Genomic DNA, 18,014 nt, shown 5'->3' on the forward strand with positions numbered 1-18,014 from the left:
TTGAGGTCTTTTCTATAGTCGCTGTTGCGGGCTGGCGCTGGACTGAATGCGGGCCGGAGTCTTCTGTTTATTTGTTGCTGTTGCGGGCGAGCTCGGCGCTGGAGTGAACGCGTTGGCCGTGTCGCGCGCGCCTTTTATCCTTTTCGCAGCGTTTGCGGGGTCGAAGCGCGGGGAGGCGCGGGGGGGACACGGCCGCATACGAAGCTATGAGGTGGGCTCGAGCAATACCTTAACGAGAGCCGGGCGGCTCAGCTAGACCTCAGCAATACCGTGACGAGAGCCGCGGTTTTATTTAACACTTTATATCTACATATTCTGTTGAGGAAATCTTTTCCTAAAATAAGCTTGCCTTTTATTTCTATTTACTATCTATTGTACTTAATTACTAGTTGCGAAGTAAAAGTCCGAACCAAAAATATATTTAATTATGAAACTAGTAAGTTACACCTATATGATAAGTATGTACTTAAAACTATTTTAATTTATTACAAGCGGCCGTCCCGTACAGTTACTAGAAATGTCCGATTTTGATTTGAAAAAAAGAAGAATGAAAAATTGAGAGGTACTTAATTATCTGACTGAAGATTTATGTTTTCTAATATCAAAAAGGATAAATTTACAGGGTTATGGACCCAACAGTGCCAAACCTTAAGGTAGCAGAAATAGGATGGAAATATGGAATCTTCTCAAATACTTGAGGACCATCCAGTGCCGTATAAATGCTACAGCGGCAGAAAGCACTAACAATTCCAAATATATGAGATGACTTTATACTATTGAAGTTAACAAAACGATAGCGCGTTTCAGAGTACATCTAATGCCATCTAGCAGTGGCGTGATGGAACTAATTGCATGTTATGCTTGTTACAAGTGTATATAGTTTGATTTCATGCTGTAACCAAATTTCTTAAAATTATGACTATAAAGAACACCCTAACAAACTAAAGATACTACGTATTGTTTCTTTGGATAAATGACTGTTTATGATTTTTATGATTACAAGCACAAGTAAAAGTAATCGTTACCGCGTGCGCCTTCGGCGACATGTCACGACACGATTGACTATGAAAACGCAACGAAATGTTGCTTTAAGAATATACTTACTCTAGAATTTAGAATATTAATCTGAATAGAAAACTACTTCTTTTTTTGTTTAAGAATATATTTTCTTAAAATACACCCAAGAAATTTTGAATTCATTTAAGATTATTTAAATTTGATGTAAGAGGTAAAAATTTCTTGATATAAGTAATTTCCAATTAATTGATTAGAAATGAAATAAAATCTTGAAGTGAACGTATTTGTCTCAAAGTTAGAATAAAGTTAAGAGTAAAATTGTATTAGAAAAAGATAAGCAGTATTTTTGTAGTGACAATATTTTATTACTTTTAATAAATATTTTTTCAGAATTAGCAAATATTTTGAGAAATTGCTCTTTCTTATTAGTAGAAACCCTTTTTTTCTGTGTAGATAGCAAAATTTTAGGAGGGCTGAAATAGAGCTGAAATAACACAGTAGCAGAAATACAATACATTAATGAGTTTTACAGAAATATTAAACGTGTAACTTTACCTTCTACTGATAAAATGCATTTGCAGTTTTATTATGAATTGAGACTGTCAGCAAAGAGATGTAAAACACGTTAATTTTTTTTTCTACAATTATGGCTGACTGTATCAATGGGATTCGGATGAGTGCATTAGATGAGTGAGCAAGATCAAAGGAAGTTTACTTGCAGTTTATTTGATTAAGAATATACAGTTACTACGAAGGAGAAACAACAGTGACAAATAGCGAGAAAAAGGCGCCAAAAACAATATTTTTTATACATGAAAATAGCATCCAAATATGGATGGACAGTAATGATCGTTTTTTCAAATCGTCAAACAACCCAAAAGGAGGGGAAACCCAAAAGTACCCCATCGAACACACTCACACAACTGCGCCCTACGGTGAGTGGTAAGCCAAAGGGGAAACCCCAAGGCCAACCAAGCACCTATGTTGGTGCTAGCACGACACTAGCGGCAGAGGCCCGAATCTCAGGTTCTGCGGCTCCCGCTCACACAACGGGTTTTGCATTGCAAAACTCCTCAAACACGGCACTCGAGGCAGGGTGGACCCTGGTGAGTCGCAGGCCCAAACCCAAGGCCACGGCACCTATCCGTAAGGAAGGGGCTAGTGGCCACAGCGAGCGACTACCTCCAACCCCCAGTGGGAGCAGGGGACGCCCTGCCCACAAAAACAAGAAAGGTCCTATAAGAGAACGCGACGGCCGCAAAAAGATAAACAACCCCCTGCCGAAGGAGGAATAGGCGAGGCCCCCAGTGGGTGGCGCGGGTGGCCCAGAGACTGCATCAGTGCAGTCTACTGGGTTCGTCGCGCACCCCCTGGTAGGGCCCCCTCCCTTCTAATAGCAAACCGGTAAAGAGCATGCAGAGGTCCTCGACCATCGACCTCGACTGAAACATGGCCGCCTTGACGAGACAATATCTCCTAGAGGCGAGCTAGAATGGTGAAAGGTTGAGGGGCTCGCCCAGCATGGAACCTACGCCGAAGCCAACATGCCAAGATTTATGGCGGTGATCACGTCGGCCAAAACTGGCTACTTACGGAGCCCCGATGCATGCTGATATGGTTCAGGAGGCCCTATGTCAGCGCCTCGCGCATGGAGCGGAGGAGTGCGGCAAGGAGGACGTTGGCCAATAGTTCACAGAACACAGCGACGGTTCCCTGAAACTGAGGTGTCACATACACACATGCACTTTCCAGTGGCTAGAAGATCAGGCTGCCATCCGCGGAGCCCCTCTCATTGAAAATGGGGTGGAGGTTCACCGTTGGGTGGTCCACAAGCTGCAGCTGCAAAGTGAATACTCCTTCGTGGTGGTGAGCCTTCTGGAAGAACTCGTCCCTGCTGTCTTGGGGCATGACCGGCATCTAACCTTCCAGTTGGGCACGGTCTTCTCCAGGTTCAGATCCAAGAGGGGCCTGTACACGGATATACCGCCTGAGAAGGCGGGCACAGCAACCACATAAATGGAAGTCTCCCCGGAGCCCTCCGCTTCCTCTGGCATCCCCGGAGAAGGTAATTGGCCCTCTCTGACCCCGTCCCTGCTGAAGCCAGTAAAGTAGTGAAGAAGTAGTGATGACGAGTGCGTGTCGGGGATGGGAGACATCTAACTGAGCGAGGACGTGAACGAGGAGCTGCTGCCTACTGATGGCGGTTTCCCCCTCGCTCACTAAACTTCATATCGTCCAGAGCAACCTCCACCACAGCCAGGCCGCAACGGTTCAGCTCCGGAAGTGGAGCAAGTTCAAATATTTGTATACTCAAGTCATCTTGAGTATACAAATAACTTAACCTGTGATTTTGCTAGTCATTTTAATAGATTCTTAATTATGGAAATAATACGTTGCAATATCATAAAATTATATTATAGTATTTTCAAACCACATAACGTTTTTCTTTGTGACAATTTTTACCTTTCCCTGCATAAGGGGGACCTTTTGATATGTATTTTTTAATGTGTTCATAAGGTTCAAGGTCCATTCAAATATGCGGTGTATTGTTACTATTGTAAATGTCCATACTTTTTAGTAAAACGGCCTTTCGAAGGCAAGCATGTGAAAGTGGTCATTTGCAGTTATTGAAGACTATTATCTCCATGCCGATGGTATCGCTAGTGTGGCTCAAATGCGGACATCCGTAAGTAGACGAGTCAATCCAGTATATACAGTGACCATTCCCTTCAGAATTGAGGGACGGGGATTTATTTTTAGGGACATAACGCAAACGATAACTAAACTGCACTAACGACATAGTATAAATATAATCTCAGTACAGAGTACTAAAAAACCGACCTCAAAAGTACGTGGAATTACATCTATTTGCCAAGTTTTTTGAAATCGGTTACCGAAAAGCGTGCAAACCCGGATTCATCCCCTAGTTCGCCACTATACGGAACTTGACACAGGAGATAATAAAAATCGGTTCTCTCTACTCAAAGTATATTGTGAGTGAAAAACACCTTGAATTAGAGAATAGCAAAATCAACCATTAAAATGATTGCTCCTTATAATAAAATATAAGCGCTATTTATAAAAATGAATCTTCATGCGTGAACAGCCACTCTTAGAGGTGGATAACTTTCTTTAAAATTAAATGGGACCACTATGTAGGTACCCTCTTTCCAACAAAAAAGAATCATGAAAATCGGCGCACAAATACCGGAGTTATCGCGTAACATACATACAAAAAAAAACATAAGTCGAATTGAGAACCTCCTCCTTTTTTTGAAGTCGGTTAAAAACAGGTATGGTTAACTCCATAGAAACGTAGCAATGCGGCATGTATGTGTGCACGCTGGTCCACCACACGCCGTGTTTGGACGCACACATTCGCATAATGAAGGGAGCGTGAGACGACCAGCACTATGCAACGCGAGTGCATCGCGAAATTATGCGTATGTGTGCCTCCGTACACGACACGCGGCGGGTGCACACATAGAAGCTGCATTGCTACGTTAATATGGAGTTACCATGCTTGTATTATTATGCTATGCTCAGGACGTATCACCGAACAGAGATATGTACGAGGATGCCATAATACTTATTTAACGGAATAGGTATCTTCCCTGTTTTCCTCGACCGGAAATATGATGACCGTGTTGTATAACGAGTAACGGTATACGAGTTAGTCATTCTTCTTTTTTAAGTGTTATTTATAGCTCCATCGACACTATCAATGATTCCACTAACGTCAAGTTAAGTGTCTTCCTTCCTCGTTTATTATTCAGAATATGACTGGTGATTTTCGATAGCAGACTTTAAACAATTAGAGAAATAAATGATTGTCTAGTACAGGTTTCTTACCACAGTACGAGTTCTTTTTAATTTCCTAATCTTTCGGAACGTTTACACGCACAATAGTCACGGGGTCACAGGCCAGACAGATGACAGTCTACCCTCTTTCGCTGTTAACCACTATCTTCATTTGTATTATTTGTGGCGTTACCAATGTCAATCACTTATTTCCGATAAACCACACTCACTGTATCCACACGCGCAACAGAAGTTGAAGCATTTTTTTAGCTGCCGCTGGCCAGTCTACCCGTGCCCAGTTTCCAAAGATATACCGCGGTAAGAACCCTGTAACTATTGATAATTATTTAGTGAATAACCACCGGTCTTAAAATATAAATTACAGAAATAAATTGTTAATTTATTAAATTTACATGTTGCTGGTGTTTCTAAAAATTACGTATACTCCTGTAAGATTGGCTCTGTTATTACTGCATTTTACATGAATCCATTACAGTAGATGCATCTCTTACATACCAAGTATTGTTCCATCAAGATCAAATATGCAGTGTGTTACACGCCGTAATGGTTGCTCGCCATATTTTTTAGTAAAACGTCTTCTCGACGTTACTTTAACTACGTTGCCAACAACTTTTTGATGAATAACCCTTGCAGTTATCTTCAGACAATTATTCCACGCGAAAGGGGTTCGTATTACCACCTCTTTGGAATAAACCTCTCATTACCATCTGAAGCATACCTACCAAACATAATTTATCGAATACAATTTTGTTTGTTTTAAACAGCACTGTACTAATTTTATTTCGCTTGTTAAGCTGTGCTGTAGTTCAATTTACTTTTTGACCGGAATTCTTCTTCTTCTTTTTACTTATTTGTGTGCTTTTTACTTCAATGGCAACTTAAAACTGACATTTTAATTTCAGATGTCGTTTGGACAGAAATTTTCAATTTTTAAATGCTGTTTCATGAAAGAGATCTTATAGCTTAATAGTATATAATAATAATATGTAGAATATGGAACATAGTATACTGCGTAACAACGGACAACGGAACGTTGTTGGTCAATAACGCAACTATTGTACAGAAATCGATAATATAGGCTCAGTTTTCATCACCATAAAGTTGTATTTGCTTAAAAACCTTACACTACATTAGAACGGGTGGAATAACGTTGTAACTTAATTTGTCAATTGCTATTATGTATATTTTGATTAAATTTTAATCGTTGCTGCATATTATACGTCTAGAAATTAATTAAAGAAAACCTTGTCATATAGAGAGCAGTTGCATTCTTAGTACTTGGTCGGGCAAAGTGTCGTTTATATTTTTTTGTTGCTCACAACTTCAATACGACCTTTTTTCGAATAAATGAGTTACGCCGTTATTTAGCACAATTTTCGTTATAATTTCTTTTTATATGGTAGTGCCCATAGAAATAGATTTCACTTAGCAGTACAGTCGCTGCCCCAAAATACTTGACATGTTCTGAAAGCCTTCTTAAGCATTCAACAGAAAAGTGTAAAGGCAGTCCAAGTTTATGGGTGATATTTGTATTTTGTATTTAAGTAAGTATACATTAAAGATGAAATTGGCTTCAACAGTTCCTTAAAATGTCATTTGCTAATGATGCAATAAGGATGTCACAATGAAATTAACTACTACGGCTTACAGGATAAAAATTAAGGTTAAGGTTAAGTTTTGTTTAACACTATTCCTTACACTTATCTACTCAGAACCAAATGGTCGGTTAGAGGTGAGGTATCTTAAGGCATCGTCTGTACATTATAGACTTATGCCTGTACTAACAAAACGGGGATTTTGCCATCATCCGCATCAAAATTTCACCTCCATCCTATGAATCTGTTCCATTCCTTTCAACAATATTGCTAAATATATATGATATCCGAACCATAAAACTACAAAAAAGCTAGTACTACCTCCAACCGCGTAGTGGCGCTACTTGTTGCGCATGGAGTCAAGTAGAATAAAACAAAATAATAGATTTAAGCTAAGGTATTTCTGAAAGAAAGCACTACGTGTTCTTCCAAAATCAAATAGGACTTTCAATCTAATAAATCCTTAGACGTTGGAATTAAAAATTAAGTCCGGAATTTGGTAGCGAGTGTAAATCAAGATTTGCGCCATTTTGAGGGGAAGCAGTGGTAGCCCGGCAACAGGCAAGCAACAGCCATGTGACTCAGTGCGATCCCAGCCGTCTCTCGAGTGGCACGTCATTGCCTTGCGAGTTCCCGCGGAACCAAACACCAAATCTGTGTTCACTAGTGACAATAATGTTTTTGTGTTAGCGTTCCAAGATGTTTGGACTTGTTTCGAGATCTCTTTGGATTTAAATGAGGGTTTGTTAAAAGGTTTGTCAGTCAGTTTTTTTTTTTGTAACATTGTGACATTTGATGTATTTAAAAAAAAGCAATTAGAAAGTTTATGTTTTTGCATTTTTCGACATGATCTTCAAATTAGATTTAAAATAATAAGTAAACATTCAAAGTCGTTGGTCAGCTAGAGCTTTTAATGCCCTAATGCCCACAGAAAAGCCATACAAAAATATATGAAACAATAATTGATAAATATAGTAAACTATTTTCTATTCGTAACAAATGGAAGATCTTTTCGTAACATTAATAATAATAATAATAATAATAAATAATCAACGAATCGTTTGACTTATTATATTACACTAAACTACTTAAAACTTGAAATGACTTATAAAATATGTTTTTTGTTCAAGTACCGAAAAGTAGTTGAAAGTAGGTCAAAGGAAGTCCCGTGAGACGTATTCGCCTTTGTTGTTTTACTCATATTCTCTTGAGGTCCAAGTATGACAGTTAATTATTCCGGCTCGACTCTTTAATTGAATTTTATAGTATATTCCGACACATTAACAACTGCCGTTAAATAGCAACCAAATGGTTTAAAACTTTTGAAAATTTTCACAATAAATCCGATTTATGATAAAACTGGGACAACCTTAGGTATAATAAAATATAAAAAACTATTTTTATTTGATAAATTGACAAAATAAAGTTGTTAATAATAACATACACAAAGTTAGCCCTCACAGTTTAATCTTTCTATTTATTTTTTCTTATATAAACATTGAACAGTATTAGTCGAATTAATAATAAAAACAGCCTACCATTCCATTCACTTCTTATCGTTAAAAGCTTGTAGTGAAGTAGAGATAGATACACAACATTTCGAATGGAGTATTGATAAATACTGATTACGTTATCAAAGTGATTGTAATACCAACAAGAAATACCAATCAATCAATTTTTGACACGACATCATACTACAAAAATATAAGCCATACCAATATATACCGTTTTTATATAAGCATTGTTTTTTTTAGAATCCCAAGTGACGGGACGAACAAGTCGTGGACCTGGTGGTAAGCGACAGTTGCAGTGCAAGTTCTGAGTTGCACATATATAAATATAATATTATGTATAAAAATGGAAATAGATAAGTACTATTTAAAAAGCCAAGTTGAAATTGTAACATACTACATTTATGATGACTTCGACTTAATAATTTTAATCCTTTGAACTACAAAGATAAAAGACAGACAGTATTTTTCTTGAAATTCTTAAATATCTCGAATGTTCCTATCTGGCCAAATCTATGATGGAAATAAAAGAGATCCTTGCGATTAAAGCTCTGGCTTTAATCGCAAGGATCTTAGGGGCACAGCCACTGCGCCTGTCACCCTGAGACATAATTTGACAAGTCCCATGTGCCTGTAATTTCACCCTTAACCGTTCCAAACCGGCTCACAAATTTGCAACGGCAAATGCTCACATTATTGCTTGGCGGCATAAATAGGTACGTTGGCAGTACTTCCCTGGACGAACTCTTTCACAAGGAGCTCCACTGATTCGTTTTGTAACAATTATTCAAATACATAATCTGCTCTAAGTTTATTAGTTCAATTAATAACGGAACGAGACAAAGGAAATAGATAAGTACTATTTAAAAAGCCAAGTTGAAATTGTAATATACTACATTTATGATGACTTCGACTTAATAATTTTAATCCTTTGAACTACAAAGATAAAAGACATACAGTATTTTTCTTGAAATTCTTAAATATCTCGAATGTTCCTATCTGGTCAAATCTATGATGGAAATAAAAGATAACATTTTTTCGAGCTTTATATACGAGATGTTTTTCTCAAGATAAAATACCCACACATTATAATGTCACGAAAGTAAACTACGTGATTAATGCGCAACTCAATATCTCAGGTTTAAAAGTCAATTTGGCTTATAGCCATAAGATTCTTGAGATGTGCGGACAAATTACTAAGTGTACCACACCATACGGTTGGAATAGAACTAAGAAATTTCTCAATCGACTATTCCTATGTCCAACTTACCGCATGCTATTGGTTTTTGTTCTTATTGGGGGTCTAGCCACTAAATGTTAGATATATAGATAGATAATATACAAGGTTATTTGTAAAATACTATCATCCTTGGAGGACTCCGACAACTTTTGTTCCATGATTTTTCACAAAACACAATAAGTTTACCAGAAAATAAACTTACAATTTTTTTGACGTGCTGTCTGACACTTTTTAACCGACTTCAAAAAAAGGAGGAGGTTCTCAATTCGACCGTATGTTTTTCTTTTCTTTTTTGTTATGTAAGTACGTTACGCGATAACTCTTAAACTTATGAACCGATTTTGATGATTCTTTTTTGTTGCTCCCATTTAAATTTAAAGAAGATATATCACCTCTAAGGGTGGCAAACTAGGGGATGCATCCGTCTTCGCGCACTTTCCGGTAACCGATTTCAATAAAACTTGGCAAATAGATGTAATTCCAGATACTATTGAGGTCGATTTTTTTAGTACTCTGTACTGAAATTATTAGCTCTGTATTTGGTAGAAAGGTTCAAAGTTTAAATGTGCAATCGTCCTCACCGACTATGTAAAACCCCATCCTGCGTTTTTCATCGTTCAGCACAAAGTTAATCTATTTAAATATTTTTAGATTTGTGGGACAGTAAAATATAAATAAATTATTAAAAGACGTGGGACAAAAATTGTTGTTTATGATGTTAGTAAAATAGTCCTGCAAAGTTGTTAGCAGTTTACAAATAACAGTGTAGCAGACGACAACAGCAAATGTTTCAAAACAGTGATCTACAGTGATACACTTTTTGTCTTAAAAATATGTTAAATAAAACTTATGCCAATGGAGGTTATGTTTTACTTAAACAATATTCATTTATTTTTGTGAAATTGCTCCACTAGTTTGTAATAATTATTAATACAAAGATCGAACACAAACAAAAAATATTTCTATCTGAGAGGACTCGAGCCTGCGGTTTATTCCCAGTAGTTCAATAATACTCAGTTCGACGTGGCACAATTGTTACACACGACGACTTTTACGTGTGGCGATACTCGTCGTTAATCGTCTACTTTTACACGCGACTGTAATGTGTCTTTATGCCAATGTAGAGCAACCGCTCTACCAAATGATCTACAGACCGAGTTCCGTGAGACCAAGTAAGCAAATCTTCCGAATTTCTCTATGCATTTGTTACATTATGTCATATATTTCGTTTTGATTTTAACGGCTTATTTGTTGTACCGCCTGTGAGAAATGTATTATAATTTTACTTCACAGCTACCAGAGGTTGACAAGAGAATGAAATAAATCTTCTAAAAGAATGAGAGAAAAATTCGTTCCAAAACTTTTTTCGTCAAGAAAAATTATTTTAATGTAACTCAAATGTTTTATTTCTAGGGAAAAACATAAATATAAATTAAACAGGAATAAAATAATACACCTGTGTTACGCATAAATCTGTTCAGGTTTTATAAATACTTTACACGCTTATCTTGTATTTTATTATAAATTTAATTTTTTGGTGTCTCATGCAATAAGCACGCAAAAGTAAATATTTTTAAATTGTAATAGCTTGTAACAAAAATAAATAGTTAAACTATTACAAAGTATTAGTGTAATACCCTTGTTGCTCGTTTATCGTTTTTACACAAATACTAGTGCAAAGTTTTTTGGAATTGCTGTGTAAATTTATTTGCACAAAATAAGTTTCCTCACATTATCTTCAAAACATTTTATGTAAATTTATTTACGATAATATAAAAACACAGGTACTTCCAACGTAGGTTACTTCCGACATCTTCGTCATACATTTTTTCGAAATAAGTCCATCAGTTGCAGACTTGAAGTGTTTTGGTAACAGACGTTTATTAGGTGGGAACGTCGCGTCGACATTATGATTATCAACATATCGATATAGTGAAGTAAATTTTGAGGTCATTGACACAAGACGTGGTACTAGCTTTCACAAAAACAATTTTGAATCAATGCTGTGAATCGGATTAGTGCAATTTCAACAAAAAAAAATCTGATAATGTGTTGTGTGAAACGCATTATACGAGTAGAATGAACAAACAATTGGCAAAGTTACAAGTCTAATTTGTCACTGTGTTGTCTACATTCTTCTTGAAGTATTGTGACATAATCTAAGATTATAATTTGCTAATAAACTGTTTCGCAGTACTAATCATTTTCCTTTTGCCCAGTAAAAAGAATACATTTCTTTGTTTGTGATGCACCGGTTATACAGGCGTTACAAAAATGGATTTTGAACCATAATCATAGCAGTAGCCCCTTTTAAATGAGTTTGTCCAGGGAATTACTGCCACCTTACCTATTTCTGCCGCCAAGCAGTAATGTGAGCATTACTGAGTTCCGATTTTGAAGGGTAACCGGGTGGTGAAATTACAGGCCCATGAGACTTATCAACTTATGTCTGAGGGTGACGGGCGCCGTGGCAGTGCGCCTTAGATCTTTGCGATTTAAAGTTCTGAGTGGCCCTACAACTGTACAAGCGTGTCGCTGTTCGTCCCGTCACTTGGCATCACAAAAAAGACTCACTGTGATCCACCTTGCGGCATACAAATGTTTTCATAAATTTTATATACATATGCGCTTGTGCAACAGTTTGTAAAACACACTATATACCCATGCAGCACAATTAGTCACAACAACAAAATTGAATTAACTTTTTTTAACAAATCTTTGGCCTTGCAGGTCTAGTACCTTCCGTATTTCCCTTTTGTTATCTTTATTTCTTCTAGAAACCAATATAATTATCATATATATAATTTTTAATCATTTGTTATGTTTGTTTTTAGACTGGTCTTTATTCTATCTTGTGTTGGGTTATTGTTTTGATGCAGTTGTCGTGTGCTAGAATTGGTGAATTTGACTTCTTGAAGTTTTTATTAATATTTTAATGCAATATTTTCAACGACATATTTCATGACAAATACTAAGTGACGGGACGCACAAGTCGTGCGTCTGGTGGTAAATGACACGCCTGTGCCGCTCAGAGCTTTAAATCCCAAAGATCAGAGGGGCACTGCCACTGCTTCCGTCATCCTGAGACTTGTGCCTCTAATACCACCACTCTTATCCTTAAAACCGAAACGCACTAGTGATCACTTTGCTTCTTGGCGGCGGAAATAGGTAAGGTGGCATTACTTTTCAGGTCGTACTTTTTACACAACGAGTTCTACTGCCACTACATCCACTACAACGACCAATTATTATGGCCGATTATGTTACAATTATAAAACAAACACAAATTGCAAAAAAGACAATAAAATCTTAACTACTAGAAAGTAAAACTAGGATTTTTAAATTATACGAATAAAATTAGGTCCCCGCGGCAAGGTGCCTAAGATGCTAGCAGCGTTCCCCCTTTCTATGAGGAATTTAATACATGGTGTACATTGTTTATCACTGAAACAGAACAAGTAGAAATAAAAGATGACATTTGTTCTTCGTAAAGTTTTCCCAAATAGATCTTTAAAGCACCTTTTTAATTTAAGCAATACGCATTCTTTATACTTTCCTACATTCTATTTATGAATTTAATTGACCTCTATAGTTAGTAGAAGCTGAATTAGAGCTGTGCTGCTTAATAGATATGCACCGTAGTAAGGTCGTGTTGTATTACTTTTAATATTTCAAACCAAAAGTAGGTTAGCTACTTCAATCTCCACGTACTTAACTGAGCTGGGCCCGAGCAGATATACATTGCCCGATCTCCCGCCTCATGATCTTATAATAAGAATTTAGAAGCTTCCTTTCATAAATTAATCTGCATGTAGCAGAAGGTTCAGAGAAAACTCCTCGAAGACATGTGAAGTCGATTCACGTCGGGCTAGGGTTGTGGTCTATGATCTAAACAAAGAAAACAAGTACATAAAAAATAGTACATAAACAAGTACAAAAAGTATCTGTATATGAGTGTGTGTGCGTGCGTGCGTGTATGTGTGTTTATTCGTTTGTATACCTGTGAGTGCATGTATAGGTGTGAGTGTGCGTGTAAAATGTTATTTAATTCGTATTGTATAAGTCCACATTTACGTTCTTACTTCAATTACTTAAAATAGAAACTATAATTTAACGTATTCAAGTGACAAACTGATTTCTTGTAAGGGCGGTGCCCTCTTATGTATCCACTATTTGTATAGCACGTAGTACAAATAGTGGATACTCGAGTGAGGTCACCGACTGTAAAATTCGAATAAATTGGTATTTGCAATCTTCAATTTCTTTCAAGGATGAAAATAAAACTCATGTAAAAGGCAAATTGATTATGTTTTTTATTCATCGGCGTAGAAACATCTAAAGTATGCCTGTAAATATCGGCATACCGTCACCAGTCGACGTATCGCCTTGTTATCCCCAACGTCTCTAGATTATCCTCAGTAAACATAAACACCGTATACACATACGCGTTGGAAGACTTAATTGGCTGGCTTTTAATGGATCACTTTTACGTATAGGGTTCTACAGGATTATAGGCTCTTGGTATTACTTTTTTATGAAACATAAAATCTTCTCTTGAAAAAATCTCGACCTTTAGTTCTATAGGGTCGAAAATGGAGCAAACTTGCTCAAGACATTGCTGTTTATCATACTCTCAAGAGATATTAGTTCATTAGATTATGTGTAGTTGTTTGTAATTAGACAACATCACATTCGTTGGTCTGATCCCAAAGTAACGAGCGACGCCGTCTGGATTCGTCTTTGATGGTCCATGCCTCGCTGCCGTACATAACGATTGGCCAGGTATAACACTATGCACACGTGTACACAACCTTACATTTACCATTTCTTGACGTATCTTTTTTGGATGTGACTCATCAATCAGACCAATTTGCCATTACCCTGAATCCTTCAAAATCTTAATGGTGACATACTGAAAACCAAAGCTGCTGGCATTTATTACAATGAAGATCTCGGTCTGTCTCAAAGCAGTGACGTCATTTTTTACGACTTCATGCTAATAGCATGGCGCAGTTGTTTTAATGCTCACTAAATCTTATTCATTTGCGTATAATTGTACTGCATTCTCATTGGTGCGTGGAGCTGTGGAAACACTTTATGGAAGTTCATAGGGGTGTTCACAATGTAACCTAAATATTCTTTTTTCTGCTCCTGTACTTTAATTTGTCAATTATTATTTCGTAAAACATATTCTACTGAACTGAAAAATTTCATCTTAGTTCTGTACACAGAACTATAATGAGTTTTTCAATTTAAAAAATTACGTCGTATTTTACCGAATTAAAATATCAAATATGACAACACTCAAACGCTCTACTTTATAGAAAAATATTAGCTAAAATAATAAGCGGTGCCTACTACAACTTATGTCTCGGGGTGACGGGGACAGTGGCAGTGCCCCTAAGATCTTTGTGATTAAAACCTATAAGTCGCACTGTAACTATTTTGGATAGGCATGTCGCTTACCAGCAGACGCACGACTTATTCATCTCGTCACTTGGTATTATAAAAACAAAACAAAAAGAAAGCCCCTACACGCATTTCGCATTTCAGTGCCTGACGTTCTTTAAACAGAATCAGGTTTTAAAAAGATGTACTATCAACGATGACGTCATAAGAAAATAAAACAGAGGAAATACACGAGTGACGGAAACGTTACGAAAACGCGAAACGCCGATCTAAATATAAAAATGTCTGTTCAGTACACATCGACGATGGCTTATATTTACACAAACAACGGTTTTATTATTATCATACATCTAGCGTTTTCTATTCGCGATAAACGAAACATTGTTTCGGAAAATATTATATTTTGGTTCAGTATTGTTGATTATAAAATGTACAATGTTACAATAACTCTATATGTATGTACCTAGATATAGCACATAATTATTTATTATCAGGACAGCATTTAAATTAATTAGTGTAGAGAGAAAAAGTACTTTATGAACAACTGGATAGTATCTAAAAAGGCACGACTATTCTTACACTTATATAAGGCATAGACAGAAGAAATACAGAAGTAGAATTAAAGTACTAGAATGAGAGCTTTGAGAAAAATGGCTGCGAGTGACCAGCGTATATGAAAGCGTTGATGCGTCATGATGGGCTATAGATGTGTATGTGTCGTGATCGTAGCATGTGGATGGCTGTGGTTTTTAACTGCTTTGACATGAAAAGGGCGTAAACAATAATGTATGCAAAAAACGAGTGTAAATTATAATGTAGACAAGTATACATCCATAGGTCGCTGGCTCAAATCCGTCTCGAAGGACTATGTGACCCACAGGGCGCTGGAGAAATCTTCTGTAGATTTTAAATGAAACTTCGATATTTTTGCACAGTATCTTTATTCTGACACCGAGAGAGAAGATACAATTGTCCAGCTCTCTAAATTTGGATTTTAACGTTTTTTTCATTAAAATTGAACATTAAAATTATCTTTTCACTTCACTAGCTCGGAAAGACTTTCTTTCTCATTTGTAATCTGTGCGTAAAATCGCTTTTTGCACGCTAGCTTTGAAAAGTTTTTCGAAATTCGAACTTTGGACTGTGGACTGACGATGGACTGTGGTGTAGTGCACCAAACTGTTCCTTTCGATGAAAAAAAAAGGATAATGACACGTTCAACGACGCGATTTGTCGTACACTACTTATTTATGTAATATAAATCGTTGGTATATTTTATTCTTATTATGGTTGATGTTAAATTGACAATGTTAACTACTTGTGTTTATTAAATTATTTTAATTCGTGAAAGAACTAAAATAATTTCAATAATCAGATCACTTCGAAGCGAAAGCTGGGGTCTGCTTGTTTGTCCGGGCAGATGTTTGCTGTCGCCGTCTGCGTCATTTGGAGGACCCCTCCTTCTCCATCCCTGGGGTACATGTTGACCTGGGCAGTCATTGCCGTGTCTACATTTGCCTCTACAGATCCCACCACGGCGACATGGAGACAACTCGTCTCATAGACCACCTTACTCGAGCGGCAGATGACGCGCAGGCGTAGTTTCCTACAGCGGAATTGGTGTTTTTAGAGGACTTCAATGCTCACCACGAGTCGTGGTTAAGTTCCTCTAAAACTGACCATGCTGGAAGAACTGCCCACACATTCGCTCTCACACACGATTTAACCCAACAGCTAAACCAGCCCACCCGGATTCCAGATAGGGTTGGTGACGCGCCTTCTTTGTTGGACCTTCTGCTAACGTCTCGCCCGGCTGGATATCGGGTGGAGGTCCAAGCCCCTCTGGGCACTTCGGATCACTGCTTGATATCCACTAAAGTGGCAACGTTACTGCCACTACCACCTACTGTGGCTAAACGCCGCATTTGGCATTATGCGTCGGCAGATTGGGACGGTATGCGGGACTATTTTGCATCCGTTCCTTGGCGGCAGCGCTGTTTTAGTGAGGTGGATTCAACAGCTAGCGCGACTGCCGTTGCTGATGAGATCTTAATCGGGATGGAATACTACATCCCGCACTCGGATCTCGTCAGTAGAGGGAGGCGCAACCGCTGGTTCAACCGCGAGTGTGCTGTGGCTGTTGAGAACAAACAGACTGCATACCGCGCTTGGATCAGGGGTCTAGCTTCAGACGATCCCATTACGAACTCACTTAAAACAGCCTACAATAATGCCACCAGGTCTAGCAAAAGAGCGTACATCAGAGTGGATGCTCAGCGCGTCCCACGAGTTGGCCAAGAACTCCTGACGCATTCCACTGCTAGTCGTAGCTACTGGCGTTTGGCCAGAGCTGTTGCCTCGAACTTCTGCCAGCCCTCGCTGCCCCCGCTGAGATATTCTGACGGCAATCTAGCCCACAAGCCGCAAGATAAAGCCGACCTCTTGGCAAATATGTTTGCGCCTAACTCCTGTCTCGACGACTTTACAGTCGCACAGCCACCAACTCTGCCTCATTTTGGCTACACGATGTCTGATATTTGTATCAGACAATGCGATGTGCGTACGCAGCCGCAGTCTCTCGACGTCCGGAAAGCTAGTGGTCCTGATGGTATCCCAGCGACTGTACTTAGGAATTGCGCAGCTGAGTTGACCCCCGTGCTAACGCGACTATATCGTCTGTCATTCTCTTCAGGTCGTGTGCCGGACACTTGGAGGGAGGCTAATGTGCAACCAGTTCCCAAAAAAGGCGACCGATCAGACCCTCATAATTACCGTCCCATAGCCATTACTTCCATAATATGCAAGGTTTTAGAGCGGATCCTTAACAAACTAGTGACTTAATACCTAGAACATCACTCCATAATTAATGAACGGCAGTATGGGTTTCGTCCGAAACGATCAACGGGTGACCTTCTAGCGTACTTATCGCATATTTGGGGTGAGGCTATAGACAAACGTGGCGAGTCGTTGGCTGTTAGCCTCGATATAGCCAAAGCGTTAGATCGGGTCTGGCACAAAGCTCTTCTCTCCAAGCTCCCGGCGTACGGTTTGCCAGCCCAGTTATGCAGCTGGATTGCCGATTTCCTTCGTGAGCGGAAAATTCGCGTCGTTTCTGACGGCAGCATTTCGAGGTTCGTGAATGTGAACGCCGGCGTACCGCAGGGATCCGTTCTATCTCCCACGCTTTTCCTTCTGCATATCTATGATATGCTTCCACTTGGGAATATTCATTGTAATGCAGATGATAGCACTGTTCATGGGGGATATCACGGATTCCCCGCAGCTGGGCACGCCGATACTGACAGAGAGCGATCTGATCTTGTCGTTGAGCTCAATAGGATATTGGACCTCATCATGGATGCATGGGGATCTAGAAATCTTGTTGAGTTCAACGCCAAGAAAACACAGGTTTGCGCGTTA

The 18,014-nt window shown here is 38.4% G+C and overlaps 2 protein-coding genes across 2 annotated transcripts in view; one reads left to right on the plus strand and one right to left on the minus strand.

The window, feature by feature from the left end:
* LOC113228646 (probable pseudouridine-5'-phosphatase) overlaps window positions 1–6,300 on the minus strand; it is a 30,367-nt gene extending 24,067 nt beyond the window's left edge. Inside the window, exons 1-2 of the mRNA XM_026462003.1 lie at window positions 6,294–6,300; window positions 5,335–5,520 (exon numbers count right to left, since the gene is read on the minus strand). Coding sequence (XP_026317788.1) covers window positions 5,335–5,520; window positions 6,294–6,300 — 193 coding nt within the window. The remainder of the gene's footprint in view (window positions 1–5,334; window positions 5,521–6,293) is intronic.
* Window positions 6,301–7,028: 728 nt separating this feature from the next.
* LOC113228521 overlaps window positions 7,029–18,014 on the plus strand; it is an 81,018-nt gene continuing 70,032 nt past the window's right edge. Inside the window, exon 1 of the mRNA XM_026461860.1 lies at window positions 7,029–7,187. The gene's annotated coding sequence lies outside the window, so the exon portion shown is untranslated. The remainder of the gene's footprint in view (window positions 7,188–18,014) is intronic.

Source organism: Hyposmocoma kahamanoa, unplaced genomic scaffold (assembly GCF_003589595.1).
Source record: "Hyposmocoma kahamanoa isolate Upper Pololo Valley unplaced genomic scaffold, ASM358959v1 232, whole genome shotgun sequence".
Lineage (NCBI taxonomy): Eukaryota > Metazoa > Arthropoda > Insecta > Lepidoptera > Cosmopterigidae > Hyposmocoma > Hyposmocoma kahamanoa.